This window comes from Uloborus diversus, chromosome 10, assembly GCF_026930045.1.
Source record: "Uloborus diversus isolate 005 chromosome 10, Udiv.v.3.1, whole genome shotgun sequence".
Lineage (NCBI taxonomy): Eukaryota > Metazoa > Arthropoda > Arachnida > Araneae > Uloboridae > Uloborus > Uloborus diversus.
The window spans coordinates 50,929,208-50,950,779 of NC_072740.1; the positions used below are offsets into that span (position 1 = coordinate 50,929,208).

The following is a 21,572-nucleotide window of genomic DNA, read 5'->3' on the forward strand; positions in this document are numbered from 1 at the left end:
ATAGACCACCTATTACCGATCACTTTTCTGAGGCACTGAATTTCCCCTGTATATGACTAATGTTAAAATACTTCTGGGAAAGACCATTGAAACCTCTCACGACGACCGGCAAATCATAAACCTCAGCATTCAAAAATACAGGAATTTTCGTTACAGAAAACTCAAAAAGAGAGAGACACAAGAAAAGCAATAGGAAATAAAGATATGTACACAGAACAGTTTTCTCATATTATCAAAGGTGGAAAGAAACCAGAATAAGGGATTAAAATCTATTCTCCAGTGGTTCTAAATGTGTTCCTTTCTTGCTCTTTCTCTGTGTGGAAGCTCGTTAAAGTCACAAAAAGGAGGGCGTTCTTTTTTGGACCCTAGGGAAGGTAAGGTGGCACATGCAAATCTCAAGGCAAGTCAAGTGTGCACCTTTCATTGAGGGAGGTTGATAAGAATAGAACTTTGTTAAAAGGTTGTTTCTTGGAATTTCTTGGTTGCTTACGGGAGAGGGGGGTTAGAAAGGAGCATTCCTACTTCATTACAGTGGACAAAATCTATTTTTAGTGCCTTTGAAAGTTCAAGAGTTGGTTTTAGAGAATTTACATTCTGCATTTCATCACCATACCATACATCGCAGTCAGAATTTCGAAAATCCGAGCAGTTTCACACTCGAGAAACGTGCAGAAGTCTTGAACTTACACAAGAAAAGAAAATTAGAAAGAAAATTAGCAGTATAGAAAAAAAAAAAAACTTGTCAGCAAAACAAACTCTAACAGAAATAGATAATCTTATCTTGCACTAATAATAAGGACACATTATTAATTTATTTTTGCAGTAGAAAACTAAACTATAAACTAAAGTTGTTTTAGGAAAAACAAAGAATCTGAAGCAGGCGAATTTTAAAGCTATTAGTTTTTAAATAGAAAAATCGTGTAAAAACTATATTTTACATTTAAAATTAAAAAAAAAAGTTTCTTTGTTTAAATACATTCTTATGATAATGTTCTTGGTTAATACACTGCAGGAAGAAGGTAAATAACAACTATGGTGCTATATTTGCATGTTCGAAAATGACCTCCAAGAGCGACCACTTTTTTCAGCAACAGAGAGTGGTCGCTCCAGAGAAGTTTCACTGTACTTGCAAGTGTTAATTTTACAACTTTTGTCTACTTTGTGGATTTGTTTGACCACTTAATCATTGCATAGGTAGTTGGTTTGTTCCTTGCACTGATCACTAAATTTTCATCACTGGTGTGTATCGTATTAATAAGTCTGAAATTCAAAACTTCAGCTAACAATCTGTTGCAGATAAACAACTGCATTGAACAATGTGAAGAATTTCATTTATCTTGAACTTAAATATAACAAGAACAAACTATAAATTAGTGAACTGGATTTTAAGTTTAATTTTGTTGAAACACAGATTGTTATTCACTAAATTCGATCAGATGAAGAAATAACACTTATCCACATGCCATTATCTAGGGCAGCGGTTCCCAACCTTTTTCTCTTTGCGAACCCCTTGGAACAGGCAAAAAAGTTCGCGACCCCCCTGATGTTGAAATTAGTAACATGTAAGAAACAATAAAAAAACAGCATGTTTGCTTTCCATTTTTTGCAGCATTTGATTGCAATAAACAAAAATATAATTGTTAAATATCATTAAGTGCAAACATTAATAAAAAGTTAAAACTACATCTACAAGAAAAATTATAAACAAGAAGTTTTATAAACCAACTATTTTTTTAAGCATACTTTAAATTGGGGAAAAAATCCTTAATGCGATATTTGTGGCTGTTTGACGGAACAAAGAAACTGAAAGTTTGGTTCAATGTCTGACAGTTTGAGTCCTAAATCAGGCTCTGCATTCAATCTGCTTCGGTATTTATCTTTGAGATAAGTATAGGAGGAAAATCCTTTCTTGCACAGATATATTGTACAAAATGGTAATAAAATTCGAATTGCTTTTTTGGACAAAACGGTATAGTCATTTCTTACACTGAGCCAGAAGTCAATTAACGAGAGCTCTTTAAAGGTAGTTTTCAATGAATTATCACAGGATAACTCGATGAGCATTTCCTTTTCAGATAATGTCAGGGTGTTCTCTAAGCATGGATTTCTTCAAAAGGATTGCGTATCCAGTTGTTTGAGAGAGGGACATTACGCCTATTAGGAAAATACTCGTCAAAAGTTAGTTCAAGATGTTGCAGATGTTCACATACATTTCTTTTAACGCTTTCATCAAGTTTCATTGAGTTTTCTGATAAAAAACTACTAAGAGAAGTGAAACAAGAAAACTCACCCATTTCCAGACATTGGATCCAGAAATTCAATTTTTTTACCATAGCTTCAATTTTATCATATACAACGAAAATATTAACAACTGCACCTTGCAAGGATAGATTTAATTCATTTAATTTTGAAAAGATGTCAGCTAAATATGCAAGCCTTTGCATCCAAAGAGGATCGAATATGCAAGTGGACAAGTGAAATGGATGATCAACAAAAAATGCTTGGACTTCTGACTTCAGTTCAAATAAGCATGTCAAAATTTTGCCACGGGAAAGCCATCTAACTTCTGTGTGAAGAAGTAAAGTAACATGAAGGCTTCTCAATTCCTCACAAAGCGCGTGAAATAGACGGCAGTTTGTGGCACGTGATTTTATGAAATTTACAATTTTCACCGCATCATTCAAAGTATCGGATAATTCTGCGGGAATACGATTACATGCTAATGCTTGTCTATGAATGCACCAATGAGTCCATTCAATTTTCTCGTTGATCTTCTTTACTCGCACCACAAAGCCAACAAATTTTCCTGTCATTGATTTTGCACCACCCGTGCACACACCCACACACAAAGACCAATCTGTTCCATTTTCTTCAGAGTAACTGTTGACCAGTTCGAAAATTGCTTCTCCAGTTGTGTTGGTTTTCAAAGGTTTTGCAAATAGTACATCTTCTTTAATTGTATCGTTAAAAATATACCTAACATAGACAAGTAATATTGCAGCGTTTGCTACATCAGTCGACTCATCAAGCTGGATCGCAAAATTATTCTCTTTTATTCTATTCACAAGTTCTTTCTCCACATTACTTGCCAAATCAGTAATTCTGCGTGATACTGTGTTGTTTGATAGCGGAACCAGGTCAATTTTTTTTTTGCTGACTTTTCTCCCAGCATACACTTAGCAATATCTTTAGCACACGGTCCAATTAAATTTTCTGCAATTGTATGTGACTGTCCAGATCTTGCAATTCTATAACTGACTCGATATGAAGCTTCAAGGGCCATTTTACTATCTTCATTGGATTCTAACAGGAACGTAGAGACGCTACACTTTTTATTATATTCCAATTTTCTTTTAAAATATTCGATAGGTTTGTCCTTGTGTGTCGGATGCTTTGTTTCGAGGTGTCTTCTCAGAAGTGACGGTTTCAAACTGCTGTTCGCTAGAACTTCGTTGCAGAGAAGACAAAGCGGTCTAGGTTCAGACTCTTCTCCAGTAAAATAAAAGCCCATTTGTAAATAGTCACTGTCATATTTTTGCTTTTTTCCTTTTTTCTCCCCTAGTTCACTTTTCTGTTTAGTCGGGGGAGGCGGCAGTTCATTACAGCTATCTATTTCAATATCCTGTGTTGATTCGAAAGTTACTGCTGATGTTGAGGGTTGATCGATTGACTGCTTGTCCATTTGTCGCTCAACCAAACTACCAGTTTTCAACCATCAATCCATAACAGCAGAAAGTTATTAAATCATAAAAATTACCAACACGATTATAACTTCACAAACAGAGTAGCAAGTTCACGTAGCAAAACCAATTGCAAACAAAATCACTTGTTTTCAAGCATCTCTAAAGTATCTCTAAATACGTCTCTTAACAACTATTTCCCCAGAACTATGAGCATGCTGATGTTATATATTTTTGAAAACGAACAGATGGGTAAAATCCAGTAATAAATTTTAAGTTGGGAGCCTTTTGCTGTCATGTCTGCTATTCGATGACTGAATTCGACGGAAATTCCCGAGTTATATTTCAACCAGATTAGAAATAATACCCCTATGATGCATTGTTTGAGAATTCTTTATTTTTTTCGACATATGTATATTATGTATATTGTTTGATTGACTCCACGCGATGGCGCCTTTTTAAGGTCATCGTGATCCCCGCCACAGCTTAATACAGCGTTTCTGCATGGCACCTCGCAATAAAGAAGGAAGGATATCTCTTTTTGTTGTCTATCGAAAAAAAAAAATGAGAAAATTTCTTTTTAACCAAAATTATAAAACCACTGAAAGATTTTTTTTTTTTTTTTTTTTGAGCTTAATACAAGAGTCTGGCGCGTTTTCAAATTAAAAAAAAATTTAGTAACTATGTGTGCAAATTGAATATTTCATAATTTTTTACCGAAATTTTCGCGAACCCCCTTCCTGCACCTCGCGAACCCCTGGGGGTTCGCGAACCACCGGTTGGGAACCTCTGATCTAGGGCATGGGATCAACCAAAGAGTGTTATTGAAATTGACATTCCAATGGTGTAACTTCATACTTATGTATATACATATATACAGTAACTCGCGACAACTCGAAGCCTTATAACTCAAATATTCCTTTATCTGGAAGTTGTCATTGGGTCCCAAATTCTTCAGAAGGCTGTGGGAACTTCCTGTAGCTCGAACTACAAACAACTCGAAGGCTCTAGCTGGTCAACGCCCAGAGCTGTTGATAGTTTCCATCAAATTGCTGTGCCCACTCATTGGATATTAAAATGTTTAGTCTACCTTTATCACTATCACAGAAATAATTGGTACTCGGTCAAAAATAATGTTCTATACAGTAAACTCCCGATTATCCGCGAGCGGATTATCTGTGGAACGGATTGTCCGTGAGTCAATCCACAGTCAGGAATATGTATTTTCGCAGCAAAAAGCAAATATAAATGTCTGTTTCTTTAGTTGAAAATTAAAATTTTTAACTCGGTTGTTTTTGTTTATTTTTATTTGCTTACTTATTTATTGCCCCTTCTTCATCGTACATACACTTTTTCTTTATTGATGTTAAGTTCCGTTGTGGAAAAATACAAAGCAGTTTTACTGTACTCTATATTTTCACCGTTTGTAGAAAGTTAATAAATCAATCCAGCCAAGTTTTTGAGGAAGAACAATTTTTACCTTATTAGTCCCTCATTTTAGCCTTTTTGCTGTTTATCTGCGATTTTTATTATTCGCGGCGCTTGTGACACCCTATTCCGCAGATAATCAAGAGTTTAGTGTATAGCATAAAAGATGCAACTCTTTGGAAGTAAAAAGCATTACTAAAGGCGTTCAAAAACAGCATTATTTTACTCAACGTGAGAACAAGGATCATTTTATTCAATGTGAGAACTAACAGTTTCTTTTTAGCTGGTTTATATAATTCTAAAATAGGTATTAAGATATTTTGGTTTTCAAAACCTTATCTGCTTAATTTCTGACTAATATTGAATGACTAATTTCATTTTAAATTTCACTTGTATGTAGCTTTGTCCATTGTGTATTGCGAGAAATATTATGAGTGCTATATCAAAATAAAGCAAATAATCCAAGTCATCATAAACTAAAAAACATCGTGTATAACATAAGTTGGTTTGAAAACAAGCATATCATTGTCTCCCAATAAATGAGAAAGTAAGCGTAATTTTTTCCCAAGCTTCAAAGGTTTTATTTATAGAGATCTTCATATGAAATGATATGGCTTGCATGGATACTTCCTTAATTATAAACTTGCAATCTTTAATGATGGAATTCTGGGTTGCACCCCCAGAAAAATTTACAAATTGAAGTAATGAAAACACAAATGTGTGTGATCTCTGACAATGTTACAGAAAAGGGTAGGATTTGAACCTCCTCCAGGAAGTTTTTCGCAACTATAGGCTATTTTTTGTTGGCTGAAGGAAAAGGAATTCAGGACAAGAAATGGAGTTCATGACTATCCTCTGGACATTCTTTCGAAATTGAAGTTCTGAAAAGCAAATATAGGCAATTTTTGATGACGTTGAGGTAAAGGATTTGGTTTGGAAACCTAACCTGGACTTTTGTTTTTGAAATTGAAGCCTTCAAATGCAATTTAATGCCATTTTCGATTGAATGGTTGAATGGTTAGCACTTTAATTTTGGAAGATCCTAGGATTCTTCCAAAATTAAAGTGCTAAATAGCACAGTTGTAGGCCATCTCCGATAATGTTAGAATGGGGTTTGGGACTCTCTCCATGATTTGTTTTGAAATTGAAGTCCTAAAAACACAATTGTAAGCCCTTTTTGTTAACATTTAGGAGAGAAATGTGGTTTGAGATTCTCTGCTGGAAATTTTTCGAGATTGAAGTCATTGAAAATGCAAATACAAGTCATCTTTGATGATGTTCAAGTGAAAAAGGGGGTGCTTGAAACAAGAACAAGCACTGTGACCACTGGTCTATTGTACTATTTTGATAATGTTAGAGCAAGGGATGTGGTTTTCAGGGCCAACAAGAGAGTCAACTCAGTCAGATCCTAGGGAGAGCCCAACTTGGATTTGGAGTAGTATAAATTTTATGGGAGACAAGCCTGGCAACCAAGCTGACAAGGGGCCAGGAATGGCCCTCGGTGACCTTGGAGACTTGGGGCTCTCTTTGGCATTTTAAAAAAAGTTACTGAAAACCTATAGTCCAGTTGCATACTTAAGGAAAAAGACCCTCCGTGGGAAATTTCGTGAGGAAATTGTGAGACCAATTTTAATGCATTCCTTATGGCCTATGTAACTATGCCTCACCGGGTGTTTTGCTTGAATTTGTGTCAGACATCCTGTGTAACGTCATTATTCCAAGATGGCGGCTGCAGTAGATGTTGATGAAAATTTTCGATTTTAACTCTTTTTTGAGGCATATTATGAAATTTTTTCAACTTATATTATATATTTAACACTTTAATACTATTACATTTCAAATTTAAAAACAAATTGTTTACATAAAATAAGTTATTTATTTTGCTATTTTTGATTTTTGATACAGGTTTTATGAAAGTTTTTAGTAACCATTAGCAGTTAAAAAACATTTTGGAAAGCTTGTACGATAAAATCATATTTATTATTCCAAAAAACCTGTAAAATTATTTACATACACGTGTTTTGAGGTTATAAGAAGCATTTTTTTTTAAATGTAGAAAAAATTTACAACTTCCGTTACTTAATATCGGAAGCAATGACACTTTTATTTTTTACATTTTATGTACTCTAAGTAAAGAATAATTTATTTAAACTCTGATTTTAATTCAAAAATATAGATTTAGAAGTAAACAAACAGTCCTCACTTAAAGTTCTTCATCTGAAGCGTCATCAATATCGCTTTGTTGGCTGGGGGGGGGGGGGGGGGTGCTTTTTACATAAATCCCATCACCTCCTCACACACAAAGTTCAGTGCATGAAATGGTTTGAGATTTGCATTTGCATGAAACAATGCATTTGCCTTTTACACAGCTACATCGAACTAGTTTCAAGATGGATTCAGACGCACAAGGAAGTATACATATAACTGAAGCATAGAAGTTGTCTTTCTTTTCCCATTCCGAAGTCTAACGGCGATGGTGCTTTCGGGTGCTGCTGGTTAGCAAGACGCCACTCTAATACCTGATAATGTGCTCTTAAAATGTATGGGGACAAAGATGCTCTTATAGGAGGCAAATTTTCATTTCGAGACTCTTGCTTGGAAAACATGAACCAACGAACACTGTAAAAAAATTTCGAAACGTTACTTATTATTTCCATGGAACGTTTCGGGATTTCAGAGGTTTTCACCTATTTCCTCACAAAATCAAGTATCTTCGCAAAAACGTTTCCTGATTTGCTAAAAGATGCACAAATGCAGACTTTTCACTGGTGTGAAAAATGTTTTTTGCTACCAGTTTGAAGGTTGACTGAGCGTGTTTATTAAGTGTATCGGCCTTAATTTAATCGCGGTCTGCCTGGATTGACAAAGCTTCCAATGGGAGTAAATAAGTTATTGAATAGCTGCAGCCTTGCGAGGCAGGAATTGCAGGCAAGGAATATGTTTGGTTCTTGCATGCAGTTAGTTATTCGCGTCGATTTGGCCATGGTTGCGCTAATGCTTCTGGAGCTTTCTTGGTAAACCAGGAAGGTTCTAATCAAATGCATTAAACCTATTCAATTTTTGTAGAAGGTTCATGACTGGTTTTAACAGGGAAGATTTCCCAGTATTTCAGGAAGGTTCCTGAATTTTATCGGAAAACGTTCCTGGTTTTTGTGAGATATGTTAGTGGCAGAAAGTGGGCACATCAGCTGCCTATTATTTTCCAGGAACCTTTCTGAATCGTTTTTACAGTGAAGTTCTTCAATATCTGAAATCTTGGTCAGCGGCACATACACGGAGCAAATAAATCCTTCAATAACAACTTTATAATTTGCACTAAATTCTTCGGTTGACCTCAGATGATTCAAAGCATCAAGAGTATTTTTGTCTGCCGTCTTATAAATATTCCAGAAAGATGGTTTCCCTTCTTAACAAGTGAACCTGTTGTATCACATCCTGATAGAGCATGGAGTCCTAATATTCCTTTAGTTTTTTCTGGTCCTCTAATGCGGTCATAATTCCTTTAAAATCTCACTTTCAGTTTTCTTATCTTTTAATACTTCCCCAAATGCTGAACATTTGGGTTTACTTGTCTTTGCAATTTTATAGGACGTTATTTCAGTCAGGGACTGAGGTAATGTCAAAAGGGCTAAAAGGCTGCGGAAGGTGTGCTAAGAGAAAGTGGAATTTTTCTATCTGAGTCTTTTTTTCTGTTGATAAAGTACCATTACAATGCCATGCAAAGTACCCTTCCCATAAGATGTGTCTTCAAGGAAATCAATGTTACCAGCTGCATAAAATAAAAATCTTGCTTTTATCAGATCAGTGGAGGAATATAGATTCCGCTTTTCTCATCCATGCGCCTTTATTACCTCATTCGCTGTCTGTGTTTCCAAGCGTAGAACTTAAGCATAATCAATCGAAGCACCAATTTTGTGTTTAAAAAAATCAATTATATATTTGCTTCGGGTAGCAGAGTGCATATTAAGGTGAACACCAACTTGCAAAGGCATACCTCAGGCATGTCGATGAACAGTTTCATTCGAAGCTTGCAACGGAGACAGTATTTTATACATGAATATATGTGTTAGTCTTTTAGCTTTATTCAGCACGATATTGTTCTGCACCTCATAAATAGAATTAATTTCGAATTTTTCGTTGCAGCACCATTTAAAAAACTGATCAACTTCGATTGCAACGGCATCAACTATCTGATTCTGTTCAAAAGATCTTGTAAATGTCCATTTCTGATCAGATAAAACTGCTTTGCGTAAAATGTTTGCAGCTTCAAAGATAGTTCTCATGTTTTTTTCCAATGTCTATAAAATCATCTTCTGCATTAGATAGGGTAATATCTACAGTTGCCTTTAAAGATGCGCGTTGCGACTCATTTACACTTTTTGGATTACTAAATATAGCGTCATCCATTTCTTCTTGAATGAGATTTTTAATTTATTTTCACGTTTTATTTTTTTTCCTCTATTTTTATTTGTAATTGACTGATAATTCATTTCAAGTCTGTTATTGTAGTAACATTTCCCTGAACAAGAAAATTATTTAATGCACACAGAAATTCTACGTCTGTTGCTTCAATCGAAACGTATTGTGACTTTGTTACTACATCAGGATCGCAATTTTTTCGTAAAACATTAAATACACGTTTTGCCCAGCAAGATTTATGGTATAAAATGTTCTTTGCATGAGGGTCTCCTGGATCTGTACAGTCACTGAGTTTAATTTTGAAATTGGAAATTTCAATGGGGTTTTTTAATTGCTGACCTACAGGATCTTTTTTATCGCCAACAATGGTTTTCTTACACCGTCTTTTCCGAGGAGGAAAAAACACTTATTTTTGTCACCAACGACAATTTTGGATCTCGTTGTGTGTAGTCTACAGCATTTTCTTCATGAGTGGAAGTAGAACAAGATGGTTTATTCTTTTACATTTCGTGTAATTTCTTACTTCTGTCCATACTTGCTTTATGAGTGCACTTCTTGTAGCATTCTGCATGCCATAATGCGTTTTCATTTTTCAATTCTTCTACAGTCACATTCGTTAATCTATCAGTAAGTAATATATATACTCTTTGTCATTTCATTCTGCTCTCTTCTTGATACATTCTAACACTTTATCATAACCAATGGGTTTAACTAATGGGCACTTCTTAATCTAAGAAAAAATACATAGTTTATAATTAATTTGTAGCCTTGCTTTTTTTGAAGATGAAGGCAAAGAAACTTGTAAATGAGTTTCTGGGAGAGAAGACATCGTGAATAAAATAACAGTGATAAGTTAGGGAAAAATAACTGTACTTGTAGATTTGCAGACTATTCACCAGCGAACCGGCAAACAATACTTTCTCTACTCAAAACCTTTATCTTCTACTCTCCCTACAAATTCCTTAAGAGCACCCCCGATGAACGATACTCACATCCGGTCAAAGAGTTTAGGAGGTATACAGGTTGTTAGAATTCTTTTAAACGATTATACAGTCGAACCTCGTTAAAACGATCTCAAAGGGACCTTCAAAGTGAATGTCTCAACAGCAGCTCGTTTTATCCGAAAAACAATAGTGTAAGGTGTGTTAAGTGATTTTAAACAGAAGAACGGGGATCGCGAATGTAGTTCGCTTTAGCAGTAGTTCGTTGTGATCCTGTTCGAATTAACGAGGCTTGACTGTACTAATGTTTAGTGATCTTAGCCTGAAAATTAAAAGTATTTTTAAATGCGAAAGCTCACTCGAGGTACTTTTAAAGCAGCTGATTCTGAGAGTCAAAGTAAAAATAGAAGATTTATCAGATTTTTTTTAATAAGTTAATAAACAAATAAATTAAATATTTTGCTTTTATTTTATAGTAAGAAAATGAATTGAATATTAATCAAGTAAACTCACTAGAAAATTATCATAAAATACCCAAAAATTAACTCATAATTACAAAAACTCATCGAAGCCGCCATCTTGGATTGATGACGTCATACAGGCCGTCTGACACAAATTCAAGCAAAACACCCAGTGAGGCATAGGAATATAAAAAAATTGGTCTCACAATTTCCTCACGAAATTTCCCACGGAATGTAGTATGCTCCCCTACTACTAGTTAAAACTGCAATTTTAGCCACTGTTGATGACATTTGAGAAAAAGATGGGGTTCAGATCAATTTTAAAGGGAAAGCCCTAAAACATTTTGAAATTAAAGTCCTAGGAAAGGCAAATTGTAAAACATCTTTGATGACGTTAAGGGATGAGATGGAGTTGACAGGTTCCGCCCCAGAATTTTTCCGAAGTTGAAGCCCTAAAAATACAATTGTAAGCGCCATCTTTGAGGATAACCAGGAAAGGGATGAGTTTCGGTACTCTCCTCAGAAAATCTTTCGCAACTGAAGTTCTAAATACGCAATTTAAGGCCATCTTTCATCATGTCAAAGAAAGGGATATGGTTCCTCGAATTTTTTTATAAATTGAACTTCTAAATATGCAATTGTACCTCACTTTTGATGATGTTGAGGCAGTTTAGGGGTTCACAGATTATCCCGCGGAATATTTCAGAAATGGAAAAATTAATCTATAGGTCATTTTTAATAATGTTGAGTAAATTGATAGGGTTCAGAACATTCCCCAGGAATTTTTTCAAAATTGAAGTCCTAAAAAGGCAACTGTAGGTAACGATGATGTCAACGAAAAGGATGGGTTCACACTGGGCCCTAAATTTTTTCTGAAGTTGACACCCAAAAAACACATTCATAGCCATTTTTATTGTCCAGCTTCCCCTTAATTTATATATGCATATATTTATATGTGTGTTGGTAACACTGGCAGGAATCATAAATACAATTACAAATGTGACAACCAGAAACAGGTTCTGGACACAGAACGGCTGGATCTAGTCAATTTATTAATCCCCAATGAAGATCAATGGCCCATTTCAAGTTATCTACCTCCTTGCTCATTAAAGTCTCTTCTGATAAGCTGTTCCAAGTGCCATCAACATTACCAAATTAGTAACTTTTCCTAATTCCTAGGTTAGCCTGAGATTTGAATAGCTAAAAATAATGACCCCTTGTCCTGCTTTGTATACAAAAATTTAACCCATTAACATCTTTCATTTTGATAAATTAAAACAACTAAATCATGTCCCCTCTGACTCTCCTTTGCTCCAGGCTATACATATTAAGCCTTTTAAGTCTGACATCATAATCTGAACCGAAAAGTCTCCTTACAAGCCAAATAGCCCTTTTTTGAACCCTTTCAATAAAGAATAAATTTCTTGAGATGAGACCAAAACCGAACAGTATTCCCCTAAATAAGGTCTTATCAAACTTCTAAATAAAGGCAGAAGAGCCTTGTTACAATTGTTTTAAATCTATCTATTGATAAACCCAAATCCTCTATTGGCTTTGTTACTTGCAATGCTGCACTGTTGACTAAATTTTAAGCCCTGATTTCTTAGGACACCCAGATCAATAACATTTTCTGCCTGACTAATAACTGAATCCTGTAAATAATAACCTGTATACTTATTTCTATTACCTAAATATAGCACTTGACATTTTCCAATATTAACTGTCATACCCCACTTACCTACCTACTTAGTAATATGATCTAAATCCTCTTGAAGCTGTTTTACTAGTTAATCATTCTTTACAATCTCCATATGACGTAATCAGCAAAATAATTCATGTTTTCAGAAATATTTTCATGAGTATCATTCACAAAAATAACAAGCATAAGATGCCCTAAAACTGATACTTGAGGAAACCCCTTTAAAACAGCACTCTATTTAGAATGCATTCCACTAAAAACTACTCTTTGTTTCCTTCCAGTCAGCCAATTTCTAACCAAAATGAAAATTTTCCCTCCTATTCCTATATAAGCTAGTTTGCTAAGTAGAGTAACACGCGACACCTTATCGAAAGCTTTTTTGAAAATTAATCTAAACAACATCTACTCTTTTTGTTATCTAAAGTCATGGTAACCTTGTCATAGAAATGCAATACATTAGGAGTACGAGATTTACCACTTCAGAAACCATTCTGCCAAAGTAGACAACAGACTATTAAACTCTAAGAAATTCATAACCTTGATTTTGATCAAGGTTTGATCAATGGAAATTGAGAAGGGAAAAGTATTTTGATAATTCCAAAATTCATTTAGAAAACCATACAATCAAAAGCAAAACCAAAGGGAACAGTGCAGAAATATAATCCCACAAAAATAGTCAGTAGTGATCGACTATTAAAGTCATTATTATTTTTTTTGATAAATATTCATTTTTTACTCAAGTTCAGAAATCACAGCAATCCACTTTTTCCCTCAAGTTACCCCTTAATATAACATAATTCAGTATTTGAAAAACAATACTTACAAGTTGTTTTCAGTATCTGTGGTAAGCATTGGAGTAGTTTCTAAGTCAAGGTCCACACCCATAGACACGGGATCCAAACTAGCATATTTGCGCCTATTCCGAATACCCGGTCGTCTGGACACTCTGCAAGCAATATCTATTCCTTCATATAAATCATCATATTCATCAATAGTTTCTATATTACAATTCTCATCAGAAGAATTCAATTGGTAGTTTGGATTAGCATAACTAAGCAGTCCACTTTCTAAATAAGATTAAAAAAACAGCATTTAAGGATAATACAGGAACATCACAGTCAGTATTTAATAGCAAGGGTACAAATTTAACAAAAAAAAAATATTAATATCATCACAACAAGAAATAAATTGCATAAGATAAAATTATTAACTAAAAATGCAAAACCACTGCCTGAATTCCTAAGCGCGTCTAGTATTAATTTATAATTGATAATCACTGCCATTCATTTCCGAAAATGAAGTAACAAAAGAACTTCTAATTATTGCTATAAAAGTTTCTCTTTGGTATGAAAACGGTACATACTTCATTGTAAGAATGCTTGTGTAAATCTATTTCAACTCTACTTGAATAGAGATATAGCCCGAAAGTACAAGATATTCATACATTGTTTCTTAAACACCTTACTTTAATGGATACAAATAAAAAATAGTTACAAGAGTAGTGAAATGAATTGCAAATCTAATACTACTTCACAAGCTGATAATCTAACAAAGTAGTAGAAGCTGACTCTTGCCAAAATTTGTGATAAAAACTTCTAGTTAAAGGAAGCAATTTTCAGTTTTCATATACACGGCGAATTTTATTTTCACATATGAGGCAGTAAGAAGCAAAAGGATGTAAGTGGCCTCTTTGAAGTTTTAAGTAAAACATGTTTAAAGTTCTGGTCCAGGGTAGACTTTCATTGAAAAGTATTTCTGAATCATGCTGTATAGCAGCACTTATCAGAGCTACTAGTACCTACTCTTACTCCAAAACAGAGGAGAGGTTCACCTACCATTTGTACTGGCTATTTTTAAATTTTTATTTTTGGCACTTCCATCCCTTTGCTTCTCACTGCCTCATATATGAGGTGAGATCAAAAAATACGGTGAATAATTTTTTTATTAAAAAAAGTAATAAGGTTAAATAAAATTCGATTTAATCTCCTTCAAAGTAGTGTGCTTGGCGAGCAATACACTTACGCAAACATTGTCTCCATGATTGGAAGCATTTCTGGAAGGCGTCTTTTGGAAGGGCTTTCAGCTGTTCTATTGCGACCCTCTCAATGTCAATGATTGTGTCAAAATGTTTTCCTTTAAGCCCAGTTTAAATTTTTGGGAAGAGCCAGGAGTCGTGTGGTGCTAAATCCGGTGAGTATATTGGAAGTGGACAGACAGGCACACTTTTCCGGCCAAAAACTCGAGAAATGCCATCTTCCTTCGGTTCATCACTCAAAAGTCTAGGAAAAAATTTTGCCCTCACTCGTCTTATTTACAACTCATCAGTTAAAATGCTTTGAACAGAACCGTATGAGATGTTAAGGTCGTCTGGTAGCTCTTAAGTATTGTATTCCTCTGTTTGAACGAATCACTGTTTCCACTTTTAGCACATTTTCTCTTGTTTTGGAGATTGCTGGACATCCTGCACGCTGCTCGTCTTCAATAGTCTCACTTCCATTTTTAAATTGGCATACCACTTGTACACAGTCTTCAGAGTTACCACATTATTGCCGCGCACTAATTTTAACATTTCGTGAGCTGTTTTGAAACTTAAACAAAAACTTAATGTTAATGCATTGTTCGAAATCCATGTTGCGCGACAGACAAGATAAACTCCACCTCACTCTAGCGGCTTTGGCAACTGACTGACAACTTCGAACGTGTTACAACTTGTCCCTACTAGTCTCAGATGATCACTCTATTGGACAAATCACAGCATATGGATGTAGCTTCAGCAGTTGCTGCTATAAAAATCATTCACCATACTTTTCGATCACACCCAGGCCCGGCTCTAAGGGTAGGCGACCTAGGCGGCCGCCCAGGGCGGCAGATTGTAGGGGCGGCAAATTTCAAAATTGATTTTTTAAAAAAAAGTTTTTAACATCTGTTTCAGTGCCACAAGATACGCAGCTTTAATGCAAAAAAAATAATAATTTAGAGTTTGTACCAGTGTTTGAATATGCAAAACATAGTTTGGAATTCAACTAGAAATTCAGTTTAAATTGAGGGTGGCAAATAACGCGATTTAAAAGTCTTTAGAAAACATTAATACATGTTTCAGTGCCACAAGATGAGCTACTTTAATGTTTAACAGAGTTTAAAGTGTGTATCAGTGTTTGGATATACAAAAACCAGTTTGGAATTTAACTACAAACTCACTTTAATTTTAAGAGCGGCAAATAACTTTATTTATCAACCAGCGGCTTTGCACGGTCTACCTTGAAAATAAAAGTTGTCAAGTCTCAAGTGATGCATGTTCAACAACCGAGCTCAAATAATAGAAGAAAAAAATCTACTGTAAAATTTCCCGTCAAAAAAATATTCTTAAATTTTGTTAACAGTAAATCTTGAATAAATTAAACGCAACTAAAATTCTTGATTATCTTATGCTGGTAGTACAAAAAAAAAAACAAAATATATGCCAAATGGGACATTTTTACCTCAAAGCAAAAGCAAGAATTTTGTTTGTTCACAGTCGAGAAAAAAAATGTCAACAGATCCAAAATGATTTTATTCACGTTAATTTAAACTGGGCTCGTTGGCAAACGATAAACTTCCGACTTGATATGGATGTTCCATTAGGTTTAAAAATGGCTTATAACTATTTTCCTGGTGATTTACAGCCTTGGTTTTTTTTTTTTTTTTTTTTTTTTTTGAAATTCGAAGGAAGTAAATCAACTTGAGGGGTATTTTTTGCGGGCTTACGAATGATATCTAAGTCAAGAAAATTGGATCATTATTTCGGGTAGAAAGAGCCATTTAATGCCAATTTGCCTCACAAAATGTTTGTAAGATTCTGGGAAACACTTTTTCATGTACAATTTTACCGTTAAAAGTATTACTTATTACTTCTTATTGTAGAAAAAAAGATCAACAATGTTTTATAGTTTCCATCAAGCACTTTTAATAAAATGTATCTGAAAAATCATTTCATTTAAACACATTTAAGGCGTACTGGTTCTCCGCCCTCCTCTTTCATTTATTCCCCTTTCTCTAATTTTCAGAAAGTAAGTCTTTAGGGGGAAAGAATCTCTTAAGAAAAATTTAGGGACTGAAGCCCCCTGAAACTTTTAACCCCGTATAAACCACCAGAGACTGCCTAAAACTGTGTTCTTAGGACTACAATTTCAAACATTTCTTCGGGGGAGAGCCCCCAAACTCCCCTAGCAGATACAGGAAATTTTAAGCGTGCCCCCCCCCCCCCCAAATATTTTCTACTCCAAGTGCAGGAAGTCTAGGCCATACTTATAGGAGCAATGAATTCATGAATACGTAAAGACAGCGCGAATTAACTGCTTTCAATTATGACCATTTTAGTTCGTGCGGGGGGGGGGGGTGCGAGGCTTTATTTTTGGAAGAATGTTTCATATTAAAAAAAAAAAATACCAAAAAGAAGAGAAATAAACTATATTTGTAATGCAAAAATGAAAATTTGTAAAGTTTGAACTTTTCTTTCTTTTTTCTGTTTTACCCTAGGGAGAGGCGGCAGTTTGGAAATTTGTCCAGGGCGGCAAGACTGCTAGAACCGGCCCTGGATGTACACAAGTTAAATATTGGTCTTAAAAAGTTGATTCAGCTTCCGACTCATAAAAAGCGTTCATGAAAGATAGCGAGAATGTTGAATTTTCTGGGGATAAAAAACTAATTTTTATTGATCACTTTGACCAGTTAAAAACTAACATATGATCAAGATTTGAAGAATTGACCAATTTAGAGGTTTTGGATTAGATTTTAGATCCATTTTCTTCAGATACTGTGATCAGTTTGATAACTTTTTGCAGACAGAGTTTCTAGATTTGCACTATTACTGTAAGGCAAATTTTTTTAAAAAGCAAGAGGACTATGAGTTAGCCTAGGTTGAAGAGTATGGACACTTTCCACTACTGTGGAGAAAAAATGAACCGCTTATAGTTGGACATCTACTTAAAAGAGGACCAGCGAAGAGAATAAAGCCTGATTGAAGCTTTTAATTGAAATTCACCAAACAGAAGGCAGCCATTGAAATGGTAAAAATGAACAAATAAATTTTCAAAGTTTCTTTTTTTTCTTAAATTAAATTCTCAGTGTTTGCAGTTATTCTAGATTCCATTAAAAAATGTAATCAATTGATAAGAAATGTACTCCTGTTTTTTTTTTGTTTTTTTTTTTTTTGAGAAGTACGTCAATGATCCTACAAGTAAACCTATCCAAGTGTGAATCACTGATTGGAATAAAACTTTGCACATCGAATGAACACTTTAAAATATTGAATACGCTTTTTTTTTTAACCGGCAACAAACACTTTTATCGGGGTGAAATTTACCCCTAAATATTGGAAAATTGGGATATTAGAGGGTACAATATATTCTTTCATTTCAAACTTTAATAACAAAAACTCAAATCATGATTGAAAATTTGGATGACCTCACCATTTCTGATTTCAATAAAATTTGGCATGAAGGACACATATGACAGTATCAGTAATCCTGCCAAGTTTTAGATTTCTATTTTGAAAATTGTTCAAAATATAGGCCTGTAAAAAACTCAAAATGTGCGAAAAAACTGAAAAATTAGTTCTTATAAATGACTAACTTCTCTCTTAAATATAGTAGAATGAAAATTCATAAACCATTGTAAAGCTAAAAAAATAGAGCTTTCTATTGATAGATTACACGACTTTCTTACGACAGATTTAAATTTCAAAGTCATTCACCGTGACAGTGTTAAATTGCGAAGAATGGTTTACTCCTGTTAATAGTATTTTAAGAAAAATCCTCAAACAAGTCAACTTTAGTTCGTTTAGTTTTTTCAAATTTTCAATCATTATTTGAAGGGCTCGGGACAAGAATGTGATATGCCATTGACGTGAATTTTTCAGTAGGTCAATTTCCAACTCATAAAAAATATTTGAAGAATTTTTCAAAGGTATTATACATTCTATTTTCTGCAATACCAAAACCAGATATGTTTTGCTCTAAAGGATATAATCCATTGTCATGTTCATTTCGACTTTAGTTATGACAAACAAAAATTTTGATCGAAAAGTCACTCCTTGTGGCTTGTCGCATTGCATATCTGTTCAGAGCCCTTCATTTGAATTTTTTGTAAGTCTAATGTCCCAATTATCCAATACTTAGGAGTAACTTCTACACCGTTAAAAGTGTTTGTTACCGATGAAAAAGAAAAAAAAAATACATGTTCAATAGGTGTTTTGTGCAAGTTTTATTCAGATTAGTGATTCACACTTGAGTCGGGTTACTTGTTAGTGAAGAATGTTCCTTCAAAAATCTGCTCTGTTTGGGGGGGAAAAACATATAAAAGGAACAATTTATTTTATTTTCCTTTCTGTTTTTAAAAATGCTTAAGAAGACTAAATAAAATACAATATATATTTGTTATTTACATTTTACTTCAAAATAAAATTAGACACACTTGTATTCTCAATAGCATCGATGCTCACTCGCACCATAAGCGCCAACTAATGGTTTTTTCTAAGAAAAAGAAATATGCGTGTGGGGGGGGGGGGGCGATAGGTGTCAGTCAACCTCTAGAGAGGACAATGAGTCAAAAAAAAAAAAAAAAAAAAAAGGTTGGGTATAACTGGATTAGGCGAAAAAATAAAATACTTCAGAGGAAAAAAAAGCGGCTTGCAAAATATCAAGATGGAAATTTTTAAGGATTATCCATGATTGTTCTGATTTTTTTTCGTTACTTTCCAAAGCGAGTTTCAAATTCAAGGCTTTTCAAAATTTTAATACCCAGTGTGGAAAACGCCCAAGAACTGAACTGAACTGAGTAGTTAAGTTTAAATAAATTAGCCGGACTCGCGCACCTCGTAGCAGTTCTTATAGCAGTATGTAATATTCAAAATTCTTGAGATTTTATTTTCGAGAGAGTTCGTTGCCGATATCTTCATTATGTTGTGTTTATTAATTAACAAGTTTTTATTTGCAACTAACATTGTAGTTTATTGTGCTGTAATTAAATTTTTCTAAGTTAAAAAAGTTCAAGTGTTTGTGTCACAATTTCTACACGAAGGAATATCTGAAGACTTCAGTACAAATGATTTCATTGCCCCGCGACTTTTGGAAGCGTTGAAGAAGTTAAATAGATGGTAAGAGTTTTTAAATTTAGAAACTTACTTTGACGCGCAACATGGCACTTGATCGGAAGCATAGTTTTCAAATTGAAGTAATGGATCAGAAGAAAATTTGCGCTTTTATTCCGAAGGCTAAGACAGGTCAGTGTATTAAAATTTTGAAGCGGGCTGGTATATTTTTGAGTGATATATCGTCAATGAGTAAAACATGTTTGTATGAAGAAAATAATAATGAAATACACATGTTGTTAGGAGCGGATATAGCGGATAAATTATACACGAATGGAATCAGACATTTTTGTAGTCCCCTAAGTTTCTTGTATATTTAAGATTTTTTACCGTATTTTTCAAACGTTTTTCCGCCAAATTTTTATGATCATTTAGCAAATGAGGATCTTTTACCCGGGTAAAAGATCCTCATTTGCTAAATGATCATAAAAATTTGGCGGAAAAACGTTTGAAAAATACGGTAAAAAATCTTAAATATACAAGAAACTTAGGGGACTACAAAAATGTCTGATTCCATTCGTGTATAATTTATCCGCTATATCCGCTCCTAACAACATGTGTATTTCATTATTATTTTCTTCATACAAACATGTTTTACTCATTGACGATATATCACTCAAAAATATACCAGCCCGCTTCAAAATTTTAATACACTGACCTGTCTTAGCCTTCGGAATAAAAGCGCAAATTTTCTTCTGATCCATTACTTCAATTTGAAAACTATGCTTCCGATCAAGACTACTCAAGAGCACAGAATAACGATTATGCTGTTCTGTAGTTTCTATCCCTCCAAAAAGCCCATGCTTAACAATTTCAGTTCCCGAACTCTTTAACCCCATTTTATTTGCAGCAAATTCCGAAATGTAACTTTTTTGTGACCCTGAATCGACAATTACACGCAGTAAATGTTCTAAACCTTGATTTCGAATACGCACAATTAAAGTTTGCAAATAAACTTCATTCGACGAAGATTGGTTTGAGAGGACGGAATTTTCAGGAGGGACATTCTTATCTACGTTAAGTTTCTGCTTATATTTAGTAAAACACATTAAAGAAGAATGTTTTCCCTTACAATGCTTACAATTTACGTTTGCTTTACAAAACCGAGAAATATGCTTCCTAATTTCTAAACACTTGAAACACGCTCCCTTTTTCATCAGGATATTTTTCCGTTCTTCTAGCGATAAATTACTGGCAGATTCACATTCAGAACTGAAATGGGTAAATGAATCGCAAAATACGCATTTAATTTTTCTGGGATTTTCTATCTCATCGGTAGAAATCAATTCAGACGCGGTAGCGATTTGTTTCCTATTCTTCCTTGAATCATTTCTAACACGGTTTTCGACAGTGTTTTGCCTATGTGGCGCGAAAGTCTCGTTGGGGGAAATTTGATTTATGTTAACTGACATAATATGCATTGCTCTTTCTCGCGACATCAAAGATTTTGACAGAAAATCAAGTAAGTTTGTCAGATTTGAATGGGTATTACTTTCTAATTTGCTATATTCTAAAACTAAATCCGCAGGAAGGATTTTTAATAGCAGGGGGCATAATACACTAGTGTAATTTTCCGATGACAAACCTAATGCTTCTAAACACCGTATTTGCGTTGTACAGTTGTCATAAAATCTTCGAAATGCACGAACATCATTAGAGTCTCTAAGAGGTTGCATATTGATGATATTATTCATATGAGCACTAATTAATAAGTCAGTTTCAGCATATCGGTCCTTCAATGCTCTTATCGCGTTATCATAATTTTCAGCTGTAATTGGAAATCCTTCAACTGTGTTCATGGCAGTTCCACCTAAATAT

General features: G+C 34.3%; 1 protein-coding gene across 1 annotated transcript in view; it reads right to left on the reverse strand.

The window, feature by feature from the left end:
- The window catches only part of LOC129230999 (protein Fe65 homolog), a 130,204-nt gene that overhangs the window by 43,705 nt on the left and 64,927 nt on the right, over positions 1-21,572 (reverse strand). Inside the window, exon 2 of the mRNA XM_054865243.1 lies at positions 13,452-13,695. Within this exon, the coding sequence (XP_054721218.1) occupies positions 13,452-13,695 (244 nt within the window). The remainder of the gene's footprint in view (positions 1-13,451; positions 13,696-21,572) is intronic.